The following is a 17,269-nucleotide window of genomic DNA, read 5'->3' on the forward strand; positions in this document are numbered from 1 at the left end:
CATTTGGATGTATACTGACTATTTTCACTAACATCATTTCCTTCTCTCCTACAAAAACTGATTTTTAAGAGAATCTTGCTAAGAATAATCATGTCTGGATATGTAAACTCTCAGAATGGGGGGGTAGGCATCAGCTCCCCCCCCCAGCCTGTGCGTTGCCATGGAAACAGCACACCCGCTCAGCACACTGGCTGAGGCAGAATACATTTTGATTCCTGATGCTTTCACTCTTTAGTATCTTAAATAGAACCAGACATTAAGGTTTTTCAACAGGGAAAAAACACTAATCCAAATGCCAGATTAAGTGTAATGAACCAAACACTACAATAGAAGTGTAAATAGTAATACTGAATACCTAGGATACCTGCAACTTTACAGATAATTTTAAAATAGCATGAAGTAGTATCTTGTAGATTTTTTTAATAGCATTAACAGATCAACACTAACCTATGAATATGCTACCATAAAAACTGATCAAGAGTGAAAATATGCTTTTCAAATAAAAACAGTTTTGTTGATGCATTTTTAGATTTGATTAACAAAATAGGCTAGACTTTCATGTTACTATCCAACAGCACTACAATGCACCATTGATATGCAAATATTACACAAGAAGCCTTTGGAAAAAAAAGTTATTTGCAGTACAATATTAAAAATAGTAAGTGAGCATTTGCTCATTTATGTAAAACCTCCTAATCAAGGAAAACCTGAACAACCCCAAACAGCATACTTGGGAAACCAAAGGTTCACATAAATTAATTTTATTGTTACCAAGTTATTTGTTACGCAGAAGTACTGAAGATGGAGAATTGCAGAAGCTGCTGCATAACCGCAAAATGCAAAAACAGAATTTCAGAAAAAATGCAAATGCAAACATTCCCAGCTACTGACATGCTGTGCAAATTACAGGACAATACATTAAACAATGGTCTTGTTAATACTGTCAAATTACTTTGCCTACTTAAAAGAATTTTTTCCATATATTCAAAATATTGTTAACACTGGATTAAAAATCTACACTACAAAATAGTTTCAAACAGTTTCTTAGTCCACATAAAAACAAGCTTTAAAAAAAAAACCCAAACAATTTAAAATGCATTGTGTTTTTGAGAGACACAGAACTCAACCACTGATACATGGATGTTCTTAACTGGACTTCTCATTATTTATGTTACAACAAATTAAAAATTATAGTCACTAAAAGTGTTCCAAAATTGTAGCACAGTAACATAAATATATAAAACTAATGGGTGAAAAGGATCTGTTTTAATTCTACTAAGGCTAAAATGATAATGCAGCTGAGTTTCTTCAGTTTTAGGTTTATTTGGTTTTAAATAAAACTCAAGAGGAAAATTTTGTACTGTCTTTTACAAAAACACCAGGGGTTTCCCCTACCCTTTTGGGCCTTTACACTTTTATTTCCCTAACAACAACATAACCCCAAGTGATCTCCAGGGACACTCCATTCTCAGAAAGATGCTTAATCGTATTTGTGAAGATCTGAAACCCAAAGTCTGCGTTTATAGCAGTTAATGAAACAAAAGCATTGCATTTGCTTCCAGTATGACGCGCTTTTCATGTGCTCTCATTCATGTGCAATGGTACACTTGTTTGTAGCTCCCATAAAAGCATTTCCATGTACTTCCACATACAGAACCCCAGCTCAAGGTTACTCCGCAGGGTATAATCAAGGTGCAGTTCTGCTCAAGCCAGCTGAGCCAAACTTGTTTACTACGTGCCTTTGGTTAGCCAATGGACCAGGTTGGAACATCCAACACCAAAAACGCAGAGGGTGCTGCTGATGGCTGTACCGTCAGTATCAAACTGTGACTGTAATGTTAGATTCACCCCATCTGCAAACAAAATTAATTTCTACAATAGAAGTCATAACCCTAAATATAATTGGTATTTCAAAACAAATCTGAAGGATGCAGATGCTTTTTCATCCTAGAATAGCTAGATAATTTTAATTCCAGGTGATTTTAAAGACCAAACACTTTCAGCCTATCAAATTTTACATATGTAAATACACTTGAGAGCTGAGAAAGCACTATCCAAAACAACATTTTACAACAAAGCTCTAAGCTGTTAAACCCAGGAATAAATTGCTGTATAAATCGCTAGCAATGTACAGAACATCTTAAATGAAAAATCATAATTAATGAAAGACACTGAACCTCAGTTAAAACTCACAAGACTGTTCTTGTACTCTGTATTTTCATTTTAAATCGCAATGAGTAAGAAGAGTTTTGGAGGTAAACACACCCCACAGAGAAGAGCTTGGAAATCTAGTATTGCCAAAAGTTCCCAAAGAAACCTGACATGAAGCAAGTGTTCTCATTCTGGTACAAGTTCATCTGGAAGAGAAAAACTTCAAAGTGGGGGCAGGGGAATAAAAATAAATAGTTTTTCTTATCTTCAGAAAGCTAGAAACAGAAGATTCAACTTCCAAGCGCTACAAGTTTTCTCTTCAAATGTAGGAAAGAGATCTGTACCCCAGAAGAGTGTTCTACTGGTACTGTGTAGCAAGTGAATTGGTATCAATGAACTGCTGTGCATTTCTACAAAACGTTTCACAGGAGTCAAAGGAAGGTTTGTAAAAACCCACCAAACCAACCTGCATGACACATCAGACCCTAGAGTTCACCACACACACTTTCAAAACTTGGGGTTTACCTAAGTTAGTCTTAAAGATTAAATCCAGACAAACCTGACCAATGAGAAACACAGACCAAAACTCTGAACCATAGCAAAGGCTTAAATACTAAAATTCTTAAGAAACAAACTGCAACTTGTATGTGCTGTCTTTGTGCCTTGCAGCATTACTCTTGAGGACCAGATTACAAGTATGTAGTATCTGTTTTTTAACTTATTCAGAGAAATCAAAGGATAAGCATTTAAAATCAAACTTGATAGTCAAAGAACATTCTGGTATTCCCAATGCTAAAAACTTCTAAACAACCTATTTACTGTGATTTTGCTATATAACAGTAAGGGTGATTACAGGTGTATCCAGAGACGAAGGAGAATCTAAAACTTTTCATATCTAGAGAGAATAATATTTTATTTTTCAAGAAAATTAAATTGAAACATATTTATTGTTACTGCAACTCAAGCCTTTACCTTAACTGGTCTTAAGATTCATAGAATTCATGTGACATTTAATATCTAACATCTTGGAAAGCACAGACAGTAACAGAATCAATCATCTACACAGCTGCAGAAATAGCTCTGTATTCTACTCGTGCTACTCGGAAACAGCCCATGAGAAGTTAACTGATCTCAAAGCAGATCTCCAAGTAACACCACAGAGGGAGAAAAAAAACAAATCCCCTGCAGCAACACCGAACTAAAGCCGGCCATAAAGGCCAATATCAATACTCTATCAGCATCGACATCTTACGTTATCTACTAAGGCTGTTAATACCAACTTGCAGTAGTTTACATGAGATTGACAACTGTCAAACCAGAGAACATAGTAGCTTTAATAAAACTACTTCTAAACTTGGACTTTTGTTAAAAATGTGCCCTTCCTATATCCATTTTCCTTTCAAGTACTGCTAAGAGATACTAAATGTTTTGAACTACTGCTAACAGTTCCTCTTTCACATCACAAACTCTTTGTAACAACATGATTGCTAAATCGCACCCAAGCAAAACAACGACAAGCAGATGAACTCCTTACTTCTTCCAAGTCATTGCCACATCCTGCGCCTACCAAGACAGGGACTGCCAGTCTCCCTTCAGTGATTTACAAACACAGACTGCATCAATTGCTTGGAACATCTGGGACAGGATCATTAGCTCAATTCCAGATGAATTGGTACAGCCTACAACAATTTCTGTCAAGCATGAAAATGAAGCCGCAAGCACTACAGATGCATCAGGTTAGTTGATCCTCCTAATCCATACTTCAAGCCAATGCTCCACATCATTTAGTGAGCACTTTATCCCTTACACATCAGGCATTCCATACAGCCCGAATCTGTTTGTCCTGACACAAAAGGACAGGATTCATTTGCCTAAGCACAGTCATCTAAAACCAGTTTAGACAGTCCTGGGTATCCTGTCTGGCTGCCAGCTGACATTCCAGAAGGGCACTGATCTCTTGCAGGTCTCATGTCACACTTGTTTGCTCCGTGTGGCTAGCGTGGATACTGCAAGGGCACCTCAAGTGGCACTAGACGCCTATGTCTGAGCAGTGGAATCACACCTAGGATGCTTACATCCATTGCAAAGGCATAATTTCTGGGCATTCTCCCTGTGCCGCAGCAAGTAGAGGGATCTGGAACCATTAGGACAGAAATTCTTATTCAAAAACAAAAACCTGCTTCCCACAACGATGGAGCATGGTTTTTCAGAAGATAACAGACCGTAGTGACAGAAGTCAACAAGAAGCCTGATTTAACTGACAGATTTAACTTCACTTCTGTTTCTCTTTGCACTCCTGAAAGAGGCAACTGTACCTATGATTCCGTGCTGGCAAACTGTTCTCCCGTTCTCTGCAACATATTCTGATGCTAATGAGCAAAATCTCAAACTCTTTACCAAAAGAGATGCCTTTTTCCACTGTAACCAGGGGGAGGGGGCATGCATGGGGGGCGGGGGGTGTTTAAAAAACACCCATGGACAAAAGTGGCCATATACAACATAACACAACTTAGTTCAAAAAAACCTCAATGTACTAAAGGCAACTGTGAACCCAAACGGGTTCCTTCACGTGACCGTTTTTCAGGCAGTTCCAGTGGACTACAGGTAATTAAAAAAAGGCAGAAAGCATAGTGAGCAGTGGCCACTATGAGTTGCCAGGAATGAGGCAAATATTCATCGGTTAAATTTATGCTGTTGATCCCATTTCAAATTCCAAGGAAGCTCCCCTAACTTTTCAGCAAGCAAAGCAGAGTACAGCTCTCCTACACTCCATCAATCAGCTACAACACAGTGAAAGAGGCTCACACAAGATGTGCTTTTTTTGTGTGTTCTGGTGTTCTGGTTTGTGTTTTGGGTGTGTTTTTTTTAAACATGCATCTAAATGAATAGAGCAAAAGAGAAGAAGGGAAAACTGGAAAGAAGAGACTAGACCCAACACAGACTTTCAGAAAAGAAATATTTAGGGATGGCAATGGTACTTGCCACAATAATTATCCACATTTCTCACAGGCCTATTCTAATGATACTAATAATTTTATCCATTTCCCTCAATAGTTTCATGAAAGAGTATGTTCTGAAAAGATTTAATTCAGAAAAAACATAACATACTCCAGTATTATTTTCCTGATCCCAATGAAAAGCTACTCTTAGAGTTCATTTTACTATTGTCTGACTGAAAGATAAAATTTAAATACGTGTTCCAAAGCAAGCTGCAATAAAGAAGAGTAAGACAGGAAACTGAGCTAATTTTGCTCCCAAGCAAAGCTCTATCCCAATTTCTGGTTCTGGAGCATCTCCTTTAACCGAAGTTATTTTCTCATTTTTTATAAAGTTGAAGACAGTTTCTGCAAATCTTGCTATATTTTTTACCTTTTTGGCACCTGTAAAATTATTTCCACAGTCCAGGGAAGTTTGTTAATAAATAAATCAATCCATCCTTTAATCAGTTTTATATTCTTGCAATCTGACTTCCCTTTATTATACATTTCCCAAATGCTACTTAGAGCAACTTACTGAAAACTGGTGGTGCAGTCAATATTACTGTACTTTAGAAATCATCAATTTCACTTTATTTACAACTCTCCTCAGGCATGTTCTGAATCAACATCTAATAGTGTATAACCTATTAGTAACCAAAACACAATTTTATCAGTAACGGGGGAAAAGAAGACAGCCAGGGTCTCCAGATTTCATGACAAAACAACTGCTAAAATAGGATGCAAGATCAAATCGCAACTTTTTTGAAAAGTATTTTTCTTCAACAATTGTACCATGTTGCTGCTTTAGGCCACACTGCACTAGGGCCAGCACTGAAAAGTTTACAAGTAATGTGTCTTTTGGGCAGGGGGAAGGAAGGAAACACAGAAAGGACACAGACATACTTTCCAGAAGAAACTGAAGAATAGCCATTTCTGACAATTTAAACACATTATAGGTTAAATCACTAGCATTATCAATGTCCATAGCCAAGCCAAACAACTGATGCCCATTGAGGAAGAAACCATTTGTGGCACTTGCAATACTTAACTCATTCACACAGAAACACTTAAAAGAATTTCATGATTTGATTCTTCAAATTACCAATTGCATCACACAAAGGCAAGAGAAGCAGATGCTAAGGACCATGCTCATTCACCTTTAACATGTGTATGTCACAGAAAAGTGCCATGTGATATACATCATATAATATCAATAAGAAGGTTTATAAACAGTGAGCTTAAACCGTGATTTACTATCAGAGGCTGACAGCGACAAGTTTACTTCTATCATCAGAGAAATAATTCTAGTAGCAAACACATTACTTTTTTAGTGTGGCCAACTTCTGTGTGTTAAAATCAATTTGTACACTTAAGATGTAAAATAGCAAGGCAAATTCACAAATAAAACACAGGTTCTAGAAGCAGAAGGTATAATACGAACACACAGCCAGTAAGATGTGAAGAGATTTGGTTTTCTAAATTTACTTTAAATCCCTGTAGTTTAGGAATTAGAAATAATATTAATCTCTGAACATGAAAATGTGTAGGCCACAGCACAGAATAAAAAGGGTTGTTAATGGTCTTTGAGCTCGCTGATCAACCTGTTCTCTACCTCACATATACAGAAGTGGAGGCTAAGAAATTACAGCAAATTATCTTTATTTTCAATGCTGCAAATTCACTGTAGTTGACAAAACCTATGATTTTAAGACAACAGAGTCTCCTCAAACTGGACTTCTTATAGGAAGGACTTCCCAGATCTGGGAGTTCTCAAGTATCTGGTATATAGATCTCCTCTTCTTTCGTGGAAACATCACGCAATCCCAGAATAATACATACTGGCTGCTTCCCCTAACTGTTTCTGAAGAGTTTGCAAAAATCGGCTCAATACCACAGTTCTAGACAAAAATCATCTACATCAAAAAGTTTTTGACCTTGAAGTTCAATGGCTGTACTGTGTAAGTTGATTGAACTTTTATCATGTCAACACACAAAACAATCCACAGTGATAAAACTATTTTTACAAATATAAATCTACTTATGTTAATTGTTTAGGTGACCATGGAATGTCATGGAGCTCTTTGGTATTTGATGAAAAAAAAACCCCTAATTTGAAAAGAGTAAGTTTCTTCTGCAGGTTAAGAGCTTTGTTCTTCATCCCAGAACTTCTCACCTTCTCTCAGGTTCCAACTATCCATTATTTTGGGGGCTTTTAAGAGTTTCTCAGTGGAAGGGAAGAACTTTCACATCAATTAAATACATGCAAAGCTGTACCAGAAAAATTTTAAACCACTAACCATGAAAATCTTGTTCCCTATACTCTATATAGCTGTGAAGCTTCTTTGAGTTTTAAACTATAGTTACTTCTTGTAAGAATCTACAGGCATAGTTGGTTACAAAGAATGTACAAAACCCAAACACAATTCTTCAAAAGTAAGGCACTTTTATAAGTACAATATACAGAGTTGAATTTCTGATTCAGATGAATACTACAGCATAATCTTCACCTCTGAAGGCATTTCAGACACCTGAAATGATCAAATTATAGCTTACTTGCTCATCAGTATTTACTACAGAAAGACTTTGTTAACAATAACATGTAACAGTAAGGGAAGTCTACTCCTATGTAATAGATAACAGATGAAAATTAACCCTGCAAGGCAAATATCCAATTAGTCACATGAAAGAGTCTTGCAACATCTGTCAAATAAAATCCTTGCTAGACCTTAAATTTCTCCTTGGGCTGTTGGCAATTCTAATGTTTATTTTAAAATACACCTTCTTAAAAGACAAACAAAAAAAACCCAAAACCCCTAATATTAGCAATAGTCTGGAATAATCAAAGATGTTTCAAAATAAACACAGGTATCAACTGAAACACCAAAGGTGTTTTGTTTTGGTTTTTTTTAAATGCAAACTTATTCTTGAAAACAAACGGACTCCAAATGCAACCAACACTTTTGGATGCCAGATTAAGCATATCTAGAAATCTTTTAATGTACTGGTGTTTCATGTTTAATGAAAACTGCCACCACCACCACCCCTGCACACAAGTTTCTCAGAACTGAACACCAAAAATTCATTGACAAATCAAAAATGTCATTTAGAAACAAGACAACAAAACTTACTTGTAGTTATTTTTCTAGAACATTAAAAAAATCGAAGCGCAGTTATCACTCCAGAATCTATGTTGGCTTTGAGAAAAATAACTCTATTTGTCATACATTTGCAGCTTTGGTTTTTAAGAAATGCTTGAATCACATATTTCTTCCTTGAATTGTTTTTATTCACATCAGTGTTGAACCTTGCTCTATTCATCCACTCCCTGAGTAGAAACTGTGTGTTTTCATATAGCCCTTGGCTTCTTTACACATTCCCTCCCTCACCCACTCAGTTGTTTCACTGTCCCTCTGTTCTTTTACTGCTATTAGCAACGGTACGTGCACTTTATAGACAAAACACTACTCAGAATCTATGTTAATCACTGGCAGTAGCATATGACCTTACTGTGAAAAGAAGCTTTGCACTGGTTTGGTTCTGAACAGCAACCGAATTCCAACTCATGCTATCAGTCCTTCCTCTCTCAGGCACAACTGAGTAAAGCCATTTCCCAAGCCAATGTGCCTCACTAACTGCTTAATAAACGGAAGAGGAAGGTTGCGGAGCAATTACAGGCACAAGAGCCAGTCCAGGCACAGTCAGCATGTTAAAAAACCAAACACCAGGCCCAAAGAAGAACAGAAAAGGGAACAAGTGATGCATTTCTGTTCCCCAGAAAAAACTTCAGCTACTATCTTTTTTTCTTTCCACTCAGGAAACAGCTCTGAATGGTACAAAGCACCACAGTTATATCCTGCTCAATTTCTAGGCCAGTGTCGTAATTGTTTTACTACCATCATTCACAGGACTCTGGGTTTAAAAAGCGTCCTCCAACCTACCAGAGGAAAGGAAAGTAAGAAACACACGTTGGAAATGCACATGCACTACAATTATATATACATTTTAAATCAAGCTCATGTCTCAAACATCACTACAGCCTCTGTAGCTTTAATATGCCCAATCTTTTTTTCAGTCAAAAGTAAAGTATTAAAGCTGTACAGCACCCACACCATACAGAAACTCCTAATCAGATTAAAGACTTAGGAAGACAGCCTTCCCTCAGAAAAACATCAGGGAATGGAAGATAATTGTTCTTGTGCTCTAGGACCATGCATCCATTAATGAAGTATTTCAAAAGAAGACAAACCCGTAATTTGTTATGCGTATGTAGTGAGACAGAAAGATAATTCCTATTCATAAACCAGTCACATGTGCTTTATCATCTGAAATGTGACAAGTATTTAAAGTCATGAAACATCTTTACATTGGATGCCATTTAAATAAAAATCCACTAATAAATTAAGAAGTAGATTTATCTAATTCATTGCGTGATTCAAAACAGCATACTCAGCATATACTAGTGCAACAAAGGTGTGCACCAAATATGTCCTCTTACAAAGCTGATTATATGCTTTTGGATAGCCCTCGAAATACCTTATGTCTGGTACTGCAATATGTGTAGTACATCTTAAGAAAACCTGTATCTCATCTTCCCTTCATGGCCCCTCATAGTTTTAGGCAGGTAATTTTGTCCTTATTCTAATTACCTTGTTCAACTGGGAGCAAGACAGTCCCTTACCTATGAAATAAGATGACACAGACCAACAAACAAGGTAACAAAGCCCTGATGGAAGCCACTGAATTACAAACACTGAACATAACGCACAACATGATGCATCACACTGCAACTCTGTTTGCAACCTCCTAAACACTCTAATCTGGTTATCAAAGGATAAGGGCAGAAATGCATTATCCACTCCAAGGAACAAGAAATCCAGAGCCAGGAACGGTTCCTGACTGGTTTTCCTCAGCAGCCTCAGAACACAACTTGCAGGGCCAAACACAGACCCTACATTCACACAACTATGTGAAATGCCTTTACAAGTGAGATGGTGCATGCTTTCCTACTGGCACACATTCAGTACAGTAGAAGTAACAGTCCAATTGTTTGCTGGTCCACAAGCACAGCACTATTCCCTCCCCCCGCCCCAGACATTCTTCCAACACAAGATCGGAGAGCTTCAGACAGTTAATGTGGGGGCAAGCAGAAAATCTGGCTTTTCCCTTTAATCTTTACTTGGGAAACCAGATTAAGATTCAACTGTTAAGCAGCACATTTTATTTACATTTCTGCTTGTGCTCAAGAAATGGAAGAAAATTCCAAAAGGTTACAATAAGCCAGCGTCTTGCATTCAAGATGTTGAAATTACCACCTCTATATAGCATTTCCAAACACACTCTGCAATTTAGTAACGTATCTAGGCTGATTGAGTGCGCAAACCAAATAAAATCAAATCTAAAAAAATCTGTTATCTGAGGTATTTGCACAACACCTTCCAGAAAATCAGCACAGTCTCACAAATAATAAACATACAGACTGGCCACAACGAAGTGACACTTTGTCAATGACATTTCTCAAAGGCTGCAGAATCACTAACCTTAAAACACTGTTTCTTCGAGGCTGCATATACTAGGAAGATGCACATGATATTTGCAAACCGAAAGACCATGGCAAAACTACACTAAATTCAAAAGAAAGATCAAAAGTTTTCTTAGTAGTAACTAAGGTTTTGTTTTCCCTAGCAGTTTCGTAACACATCAGAAGACTGAATTCCTTGTAAATGTGGTAAGCGGTAGTTTTAAGAGAGACCAACAGCTACATAATCATCCTACACACTGTTAATTGTATCTGGCATTATTGCTCAAAGCTCCTACACAGAATGTCAGCTGACTGCCTGAACAGTACTTTGTTCTTAGTGTCTTTGTTAATGGCGAATTAAATTATACAGAAGAGAGCTCCGCAGCCACCCTCACTTCATAAACCTCGACCATTACAGAACCACAAAAATCCTATGGCTTTGCCTAGGGAATACAGTTATTTCTTAACATGCTACAGCTTGCATCCTTGATCTGCAAGGTACCGCAATCCATGTTTACACCATGGAAAACAGAGCTGCTTCATAGGAAGGAAACAAAGGCAAAGAAAAACATTCCTAGGAAAAAAAAAAAAACCACAAGCAAAAACACCCCCACAAAACTCTACAAGAAAGAGTACTGTATGTTTAGCTCTACAAAGACCATAACTTCCCTTGCATCTTGCAGTGCACAAACAAAAACACAAACATCAGAGAACTGCTCTAATATTTTTAAACTATACAGTCCAGCCTTAATTTCACTGCTCTGGTCACACCAATCATCTTTTTCGGTCCCTAACATATCAGAGTACTAAAGGAAAAAACACACATTTCGGGACACCTTATGGAAAGGACTTCTCTCGGGACTCTCACTACTGACGTTTTTGCAAATTCTGATAAAATATGCACCTTCATCTGAAGTATATTATCTTTTTAAGACCATCTTCCCTGATGTTATTTAAAACTATATATATAACCATTTCTAAAAGCACGGCCCTCCTACTATATTCCTAAACTTGCTGCAAGTCAAACGAACACTTCTTAAGTTTCTCTGAAAATAATAACACATAGATAGAAACTCACCAAGTCATTAAGTTCAAAGAACCTGGCTGTCATGCAAAACCAAGAGAGGTGATAAAAATAAAACGTATGTCCGGTTTTTAATCAAAAGACCACAACATAGTGGATGCTGCTTTACTGACCTACTTTCCACTGGTTTGTGTAACAATACATTGTGCAGAGGAGGAAACGCGGTAATATCCCGTGTCTTTATTAAATATATATTCCTAGCCCTGGAAACGAGGCACTTATTTTGCGGCTGCGCCGAATTACTGTGAATTTCTCCACAGAACGGCGCAGATGAATACTCGCTTGTTTACAGAGCGGTGTAGTAAATTCCGTCTTATCTTACCGAGCCGGCTAACACAAGTAACGCCGAGCCAAGGGGGGTACACAGAACGCTCACATGAAAATGCAGAGCGGAAACTGCCAGCCCTGTAAATAAGGAAGGCCAGGGCCCACGGCAGAAATCCGCGCCCGCCCGAAGATGAGAAGCGGGGCCGGAGCTGCTGCTGCCCGCCCAGGGCCGCCCCCGGCCGCAGCCAACTGCAGCGGGCTAAGATGTCAACCGCCACACAGGAGGCTCAGCGCGCGTAATGCAGTCAGACCTCGCTCGGGGAGGCGCAGCAAGGGACGCGCAGCCCGCCTTCCCCTCATCGCCGGGCATCCCCGGCCCGGCGGGCCCCTGGGGCCACCGAGCGCCCTTCACCGACCCGCACGATACGGCACCGCTCCCCGGGCAGCCCCGCGCCCCCACACGGCTACACACACACACACAGAGACCCCCACGTCCCCCAGCCGGGGCAGCGCCGCGCACTCACCGTCCCCCACAGCCATCATGCCGCGGGCGGGCGCGGCGGGTAGCGGCTCCCTGCCGCCACGGCCGCCGCCCCGCTTCAAAATAGCAGTCCCGCCTCGCGCGGGAAGCGCCTCCCAGCCGCCGCGCCTGACCCCGGCCCGCCGGGCGCTCCCGCCGCGCTCCGCCCCGCCGTCACGTGCCCGCGGGGCCCCCTCCCCGCCCGGCCCGGCCCCGGTGGAGCGCGGAGCCGCCCGGCACGGCACGGCACGGCCGTGAGGGGACGCGCCGGCAGCCAGGTGAAGCTGTGCCCCGCGCAGCACGGTGCGAGAGCCTCGCCGCTGCCCGCATGGCGGCCGGCGAGCCGCCGGAGACAAGCCGACCCCGGGCAGCCGGGAAACGAAATAAAGCCGGGGGGAGCAGGGGCCGGCCCGCTCCCTGACCACCGCGTCTGCAAACCCCCAAAATTCTTCAGAGAAACAGCCGCCTACAGCGTGCAGGTATCGCAGGGCAGGGAACTGGAGCGAAGACTACCCAAACCTGGCCCTTTTGGTCACAGCTCCTGCCCAAACCAGCGCTCTAAGCGCCATACTGAAGGTAGGAAGAGTGCAATCCAATAAAGCGGTTAAAAAAGAAAAAAAATAAAAAAAAGGAGTTCCAATTTACTTTGTCTTGCCTAAGGAAAAGTTTAGGAGGACAAGGGGCACAGAGGCCGCCTGCAGGAGGCCAGCACAGGGCTCCCTGGTAACAACTCAGAAACCCACACCAAGTTCCTTAAAACCAGCAGAAGCATCACCTGCTTTCCCAGTGGGCTTAAACCGACCCCTGTGCTCCACTGGTCAGGGAATTTTCCTATTTAAAATTATAAACCGGCGAGAGCAACGGCTGAAATTTTAAATGCCGTGAGCTACATCCTGACCATTCGCACGGAGCTGCAAACGAAATACATGTAGCTCAAACCCCTGTATAGTCGTCATGGCTGTTACCACCAGTTTCTGTCTTTCCCACACTATATATATTCATTCACCCTGTGCCACACTGCTGAGCTCTGTCAGAGCACGCCATCGTTGTCTCCACAGTGACTATCTTTCCAAAAAGAAAACAACAAAGAGAAATAAAAAACAAGTGCATGATGTGGAAATACAGACACACACTTGTACAATGGATTTTTATTCCCCCTCTGCCTCCTTTTTTTTAAGAACCTATACAGCAATGTGTAACTAAATGTTGAGCTGAGCTGTAACACAGCTCCCCCACAACCTTGATACTAACATCACTGTACCCGACCTGTCACAATTTATGTTTGTAAAGCTAACACTATGAGGCATACCATTAAAATGGGAAAATTACATGGGTTGAGTAGAGATGTGCGATTTCTCCTTGGCTCAAATCACTCTGCTGAATGAGGCAAAGTAGAGAGCTCAATATTACTATTATTTTCCCTACTTTTCTCTTAATTCCCTGTCTCAAAATTTACACTACTACCCAATACAGGAGTCTGTTTAAATTCTCTTAGAGAAAACAGTATTTACAAACCTCAGGCAACAGAAACAAGTGCTTTTGCAGCTTTGAGATTGGCTGCCAGTTCTGTTTCCATAGAAATGAACATTCATTTGCTGAAAAATGGGGAGGTGCTTTAAAGAGACTTCTCCAGTCTGCAGGAACACATACATTTCTAGTCAAGTGAAAGGACAAAACAACTGTGCAAGATTTTGCTAAACAGGCAAACATCCCAATACAATTCTCTTAATAAGCAACATCATTATGAATGTAAAAAAACCCCAAGGTTTTCATAGCAGCTAATTCATTCACATAATTCACACTGAAGACATGATGTATGTTTTTACTATCCACATCTGAAGGCAACAGAAGATGGGGGAAGGGGGAAAAATAATAAAAAAAAAAAAAGAAACCAAAGGCCAGATGGACAGGCAAGTTAGCAGCGTGGTATTATTTAAGCCTGTAAATCATCTTTATCAAGCAAAAGAACTAGACTCCCATCTTATGTAGCAAAAACTTTTTTGAAGCTCCTTACTACATCCTGCCCCAATTACTCCATCCATACTTGTTTCAATATGCTTCTCACCTCACCTATCCTTCAAGAAGATATCAGTCTCTTAACAGTAACCTGCTGCCCTCCTCCTCTTTACAATTTCACCAGGACTCAGACTGAAAAAAGTAAGATGGCAACACAAGACTAAAGGGACCGTTCACACTAGGTACGCTTCAACACAGTCACAGGGATAACAATATTAAATCTACCAGTGCACAAGACTGCAGGTGTATCTTTTCCTCTCCTCTCTATATTTCTCCCACATATCTAAGCATACCAATATGATGTTTTTAAAACCTGTCACGTGTTTTATGACGTTAACACAATTTTTTTAAAAATATGTATTTGTTTTGATTTTTTAAATACTTTTTTTGTTTAAATGGAAAACACTCTTGTATTCAGTTCATTTAAAGATGTGAGTTTTGAGGGTTTGGGGATTTCCCCCCCCCCCCCCCCCCCCCAATTACACGCTGAATAAAGAGACGAACAACTGACATCGGATTCTTTTATCAAACAATACTGAAGTCACACCTCTGGATTCTCAGAAACTAGGTCAACACAACAAATATTTACTACCATAGCAGTGTCACTCAGCACTATGAAGAAGCTGATTATCTTCCACTGCTGTGTTAGTGAGCCCTTCCCTACCCATCACACCCTGAAGAGAACCCTCATCAGTACAGTCAAGGTATTTGGGAAAGTAACTCAATCTGGCAAAAAGACAGTCTTTTTGCTGTAAAAAGGTCCACTATAGAGCTGCGCCAGTCTAATTATATTAAAGCCTGTTGAACAGTTCTTTGCCCTCTCTTCTCACCCCTCCCCCTCTTCCTTTGGAAACACAACCCTTCTCCCTCCCTACCTTCCCAAACCCTACCCAAAATATCCAAAGCACTAAAAAAACCACCCAAACATCCTCAACACTGTAACAGATGTATTTAGACATTACAGTCTGGCCTTTATCCAGAGATATTTGATAAAGCTAAAACAAAAGCTGGTAACAAGGCTACAGTAATTCAACAGTAACTTTAATCTACACGTGCAAGCAGTAAATATAAATTGTCCTTCAGAGAATAATGAAGGACAAAGCCAAGATAAAGCACTAACAGTGGAACAGTATCTTTTCAATAACATTAAAAAAATCACCTAGATAGATACAACTGATAAACTAAGTCCAAGCAAAAATACTGAAACCTACATATAAGAGGGATTCTGTCTCTAGGGTACCAAACCAGAATCATAGTAACTTTTACATAAAAATTGCCACTATAAGACAGAACTGGTTTATACTGTTGTACAGCAGTATTAATATCTGCACTTTACAGATGAGATAAAAATGGCCTTAAAAAACCCCTTAATCAACTCTCTTAAAATAGATACAAAAAGCTCAGATGTGCTAAACTAGTCTGGCAATGTTGTATTCATGTTTTCATATATATTTAAATTACTCCAATGCATTTATATTCCTTCACATGGTTTTTCTCTGTTCTCCTGAGAACTACCAACAGACAAAAAATACATCAAAAATGCATATTTGAACCTCTTAAACCTATGCAGCAGTATTAAGTTTAAATGCTAAAGATAATGGTTTACCCTTCCACAATGAGTAAATTTACAATCTAACAGAACATTTATGCGACACATTTTTCCCAAAAATTAGTATCTTGGTTTTGTTGTTGGTGTTTTGTTGGGGTTTTTTTGTTGTTGTTTTTTTGTTTTTGTTTTTGTTTTTTTTTGGGGGGGGGTGTTGGTTTTTTTAAAAAAAAAAATTAATCCTTAAAAAAATATTTTAGGAGTTCAGAAACAGCAACATTTTATCTCAAAGCAGACTGTAGAATGGAAACTCTTACTACCTCAAAGGAAAGGTTGTAAAAGCACATTCCTTTGAACCTACAGTCTGGCCTGTTTTCACACTAACAGCAAAAGGGCGAGAATATTTTAAATGAAAATATACACCTGAATACATTAACAAATCATAAAAATTCCTCATATTTCTACTCTTACAGTTAACACTTTTTAGTTCTAGCAGGGCCACCTCTTTAGTCAGTATAGTTACTTTGAAAGGGAAATGAACATCAGAAAACCCTCCCCTATAAAAAAAGACCTATTGATTCCTTGCAGAAAACAATGAAGCTTTCAAAAAAAACTGTATTAAAGCCACTGCCACAACACTTCTCTTGCCGTGCTGTTATGTAACAGGGTTTTTTTTCTTAAATTATAGTTTTAAGCAAGAATGATGGCTCTGCTCTTGCATACTATAAAATATTATATCAAGAATGCATTAGGAAGCAGCAAGGATTCTCCACACAATATTTTCATTTCATGAAATACACCAAAAATAAAGAACTGCAACTCAGTAAAGTCTTAACCTCAACATTTCAGTGTCTTCAAATGGTGCAGTCACTCATTTCTATGAAACTCCAGGTATCATAATCATTACTCATCATTTTAACTGAGAAGAAATCAAACACATCCATCAGTAAATTACCATTTTCTTTTAGAAACATACTGTAAGATAGGATAGAGGTTCATCTGATCTTTTTTTCCCATGCACGAACACTTTGCAGCATTCTTCTATCCTCTACTGAGCACACATGTAACTTGTTAAAGATTCACTGCTCGTTTCCATGCAGTTTCAACACCTCTTCCAATTGCATTCTTACTGCAGTCCAGCAAATACTTCCAGTAACACAGCATAAGTTTCACTGTCTCATTTTCTTAA

At 39.3% G+C, this 17,269-nt stretch overlaps 1 protein-coding gene across 26 annotated transcripts in view; it reads right to left on the reverse strand.

Moving 5' to 3' along the window:
* CLASP2 (cytoplasmic linker associated protein 2) overlaps positions 1-17,269 on the reverse strand; it is a 146,738-nt gene that overhangs the window by 92,260 nt on the left and 37,209 nt on the right. Inside the window, exon 1 of one of the 26 annotated variants that reach the window (XM_056338820.1) lies at positions 12,523-12,658. The exons of the other annotated variants lie outside the window; for them this stretch is intronic. Coding sequence (XP_056194795.1) covers positions 12,523-12,541 — 19 coding nt within the window. The 5' untranslated portion in view covers positions 12,542-12,658. Of the gene's footprint in view, positions 1-12,522; positions 12,659-17,269 lie in introns of those variants that run through there. 26 annotated transcript variants of the gene reach the window in all.

This window comes from Falco biarmicus, chromosome 4, assembly GCF_023638135.1.
Source record: "Falco biarmicus isolate bFalBia1 chromosome 4, bFalBia1.pri, whole genome shotgun sequence".
In the NCBI taxonomy this organism is placed as follows: domain Eukaryota; kingdom Metazoa; phylum Chordata; class Aves; order Falconiformes; family Falconidae; genus Falco; species Falco biarmicus.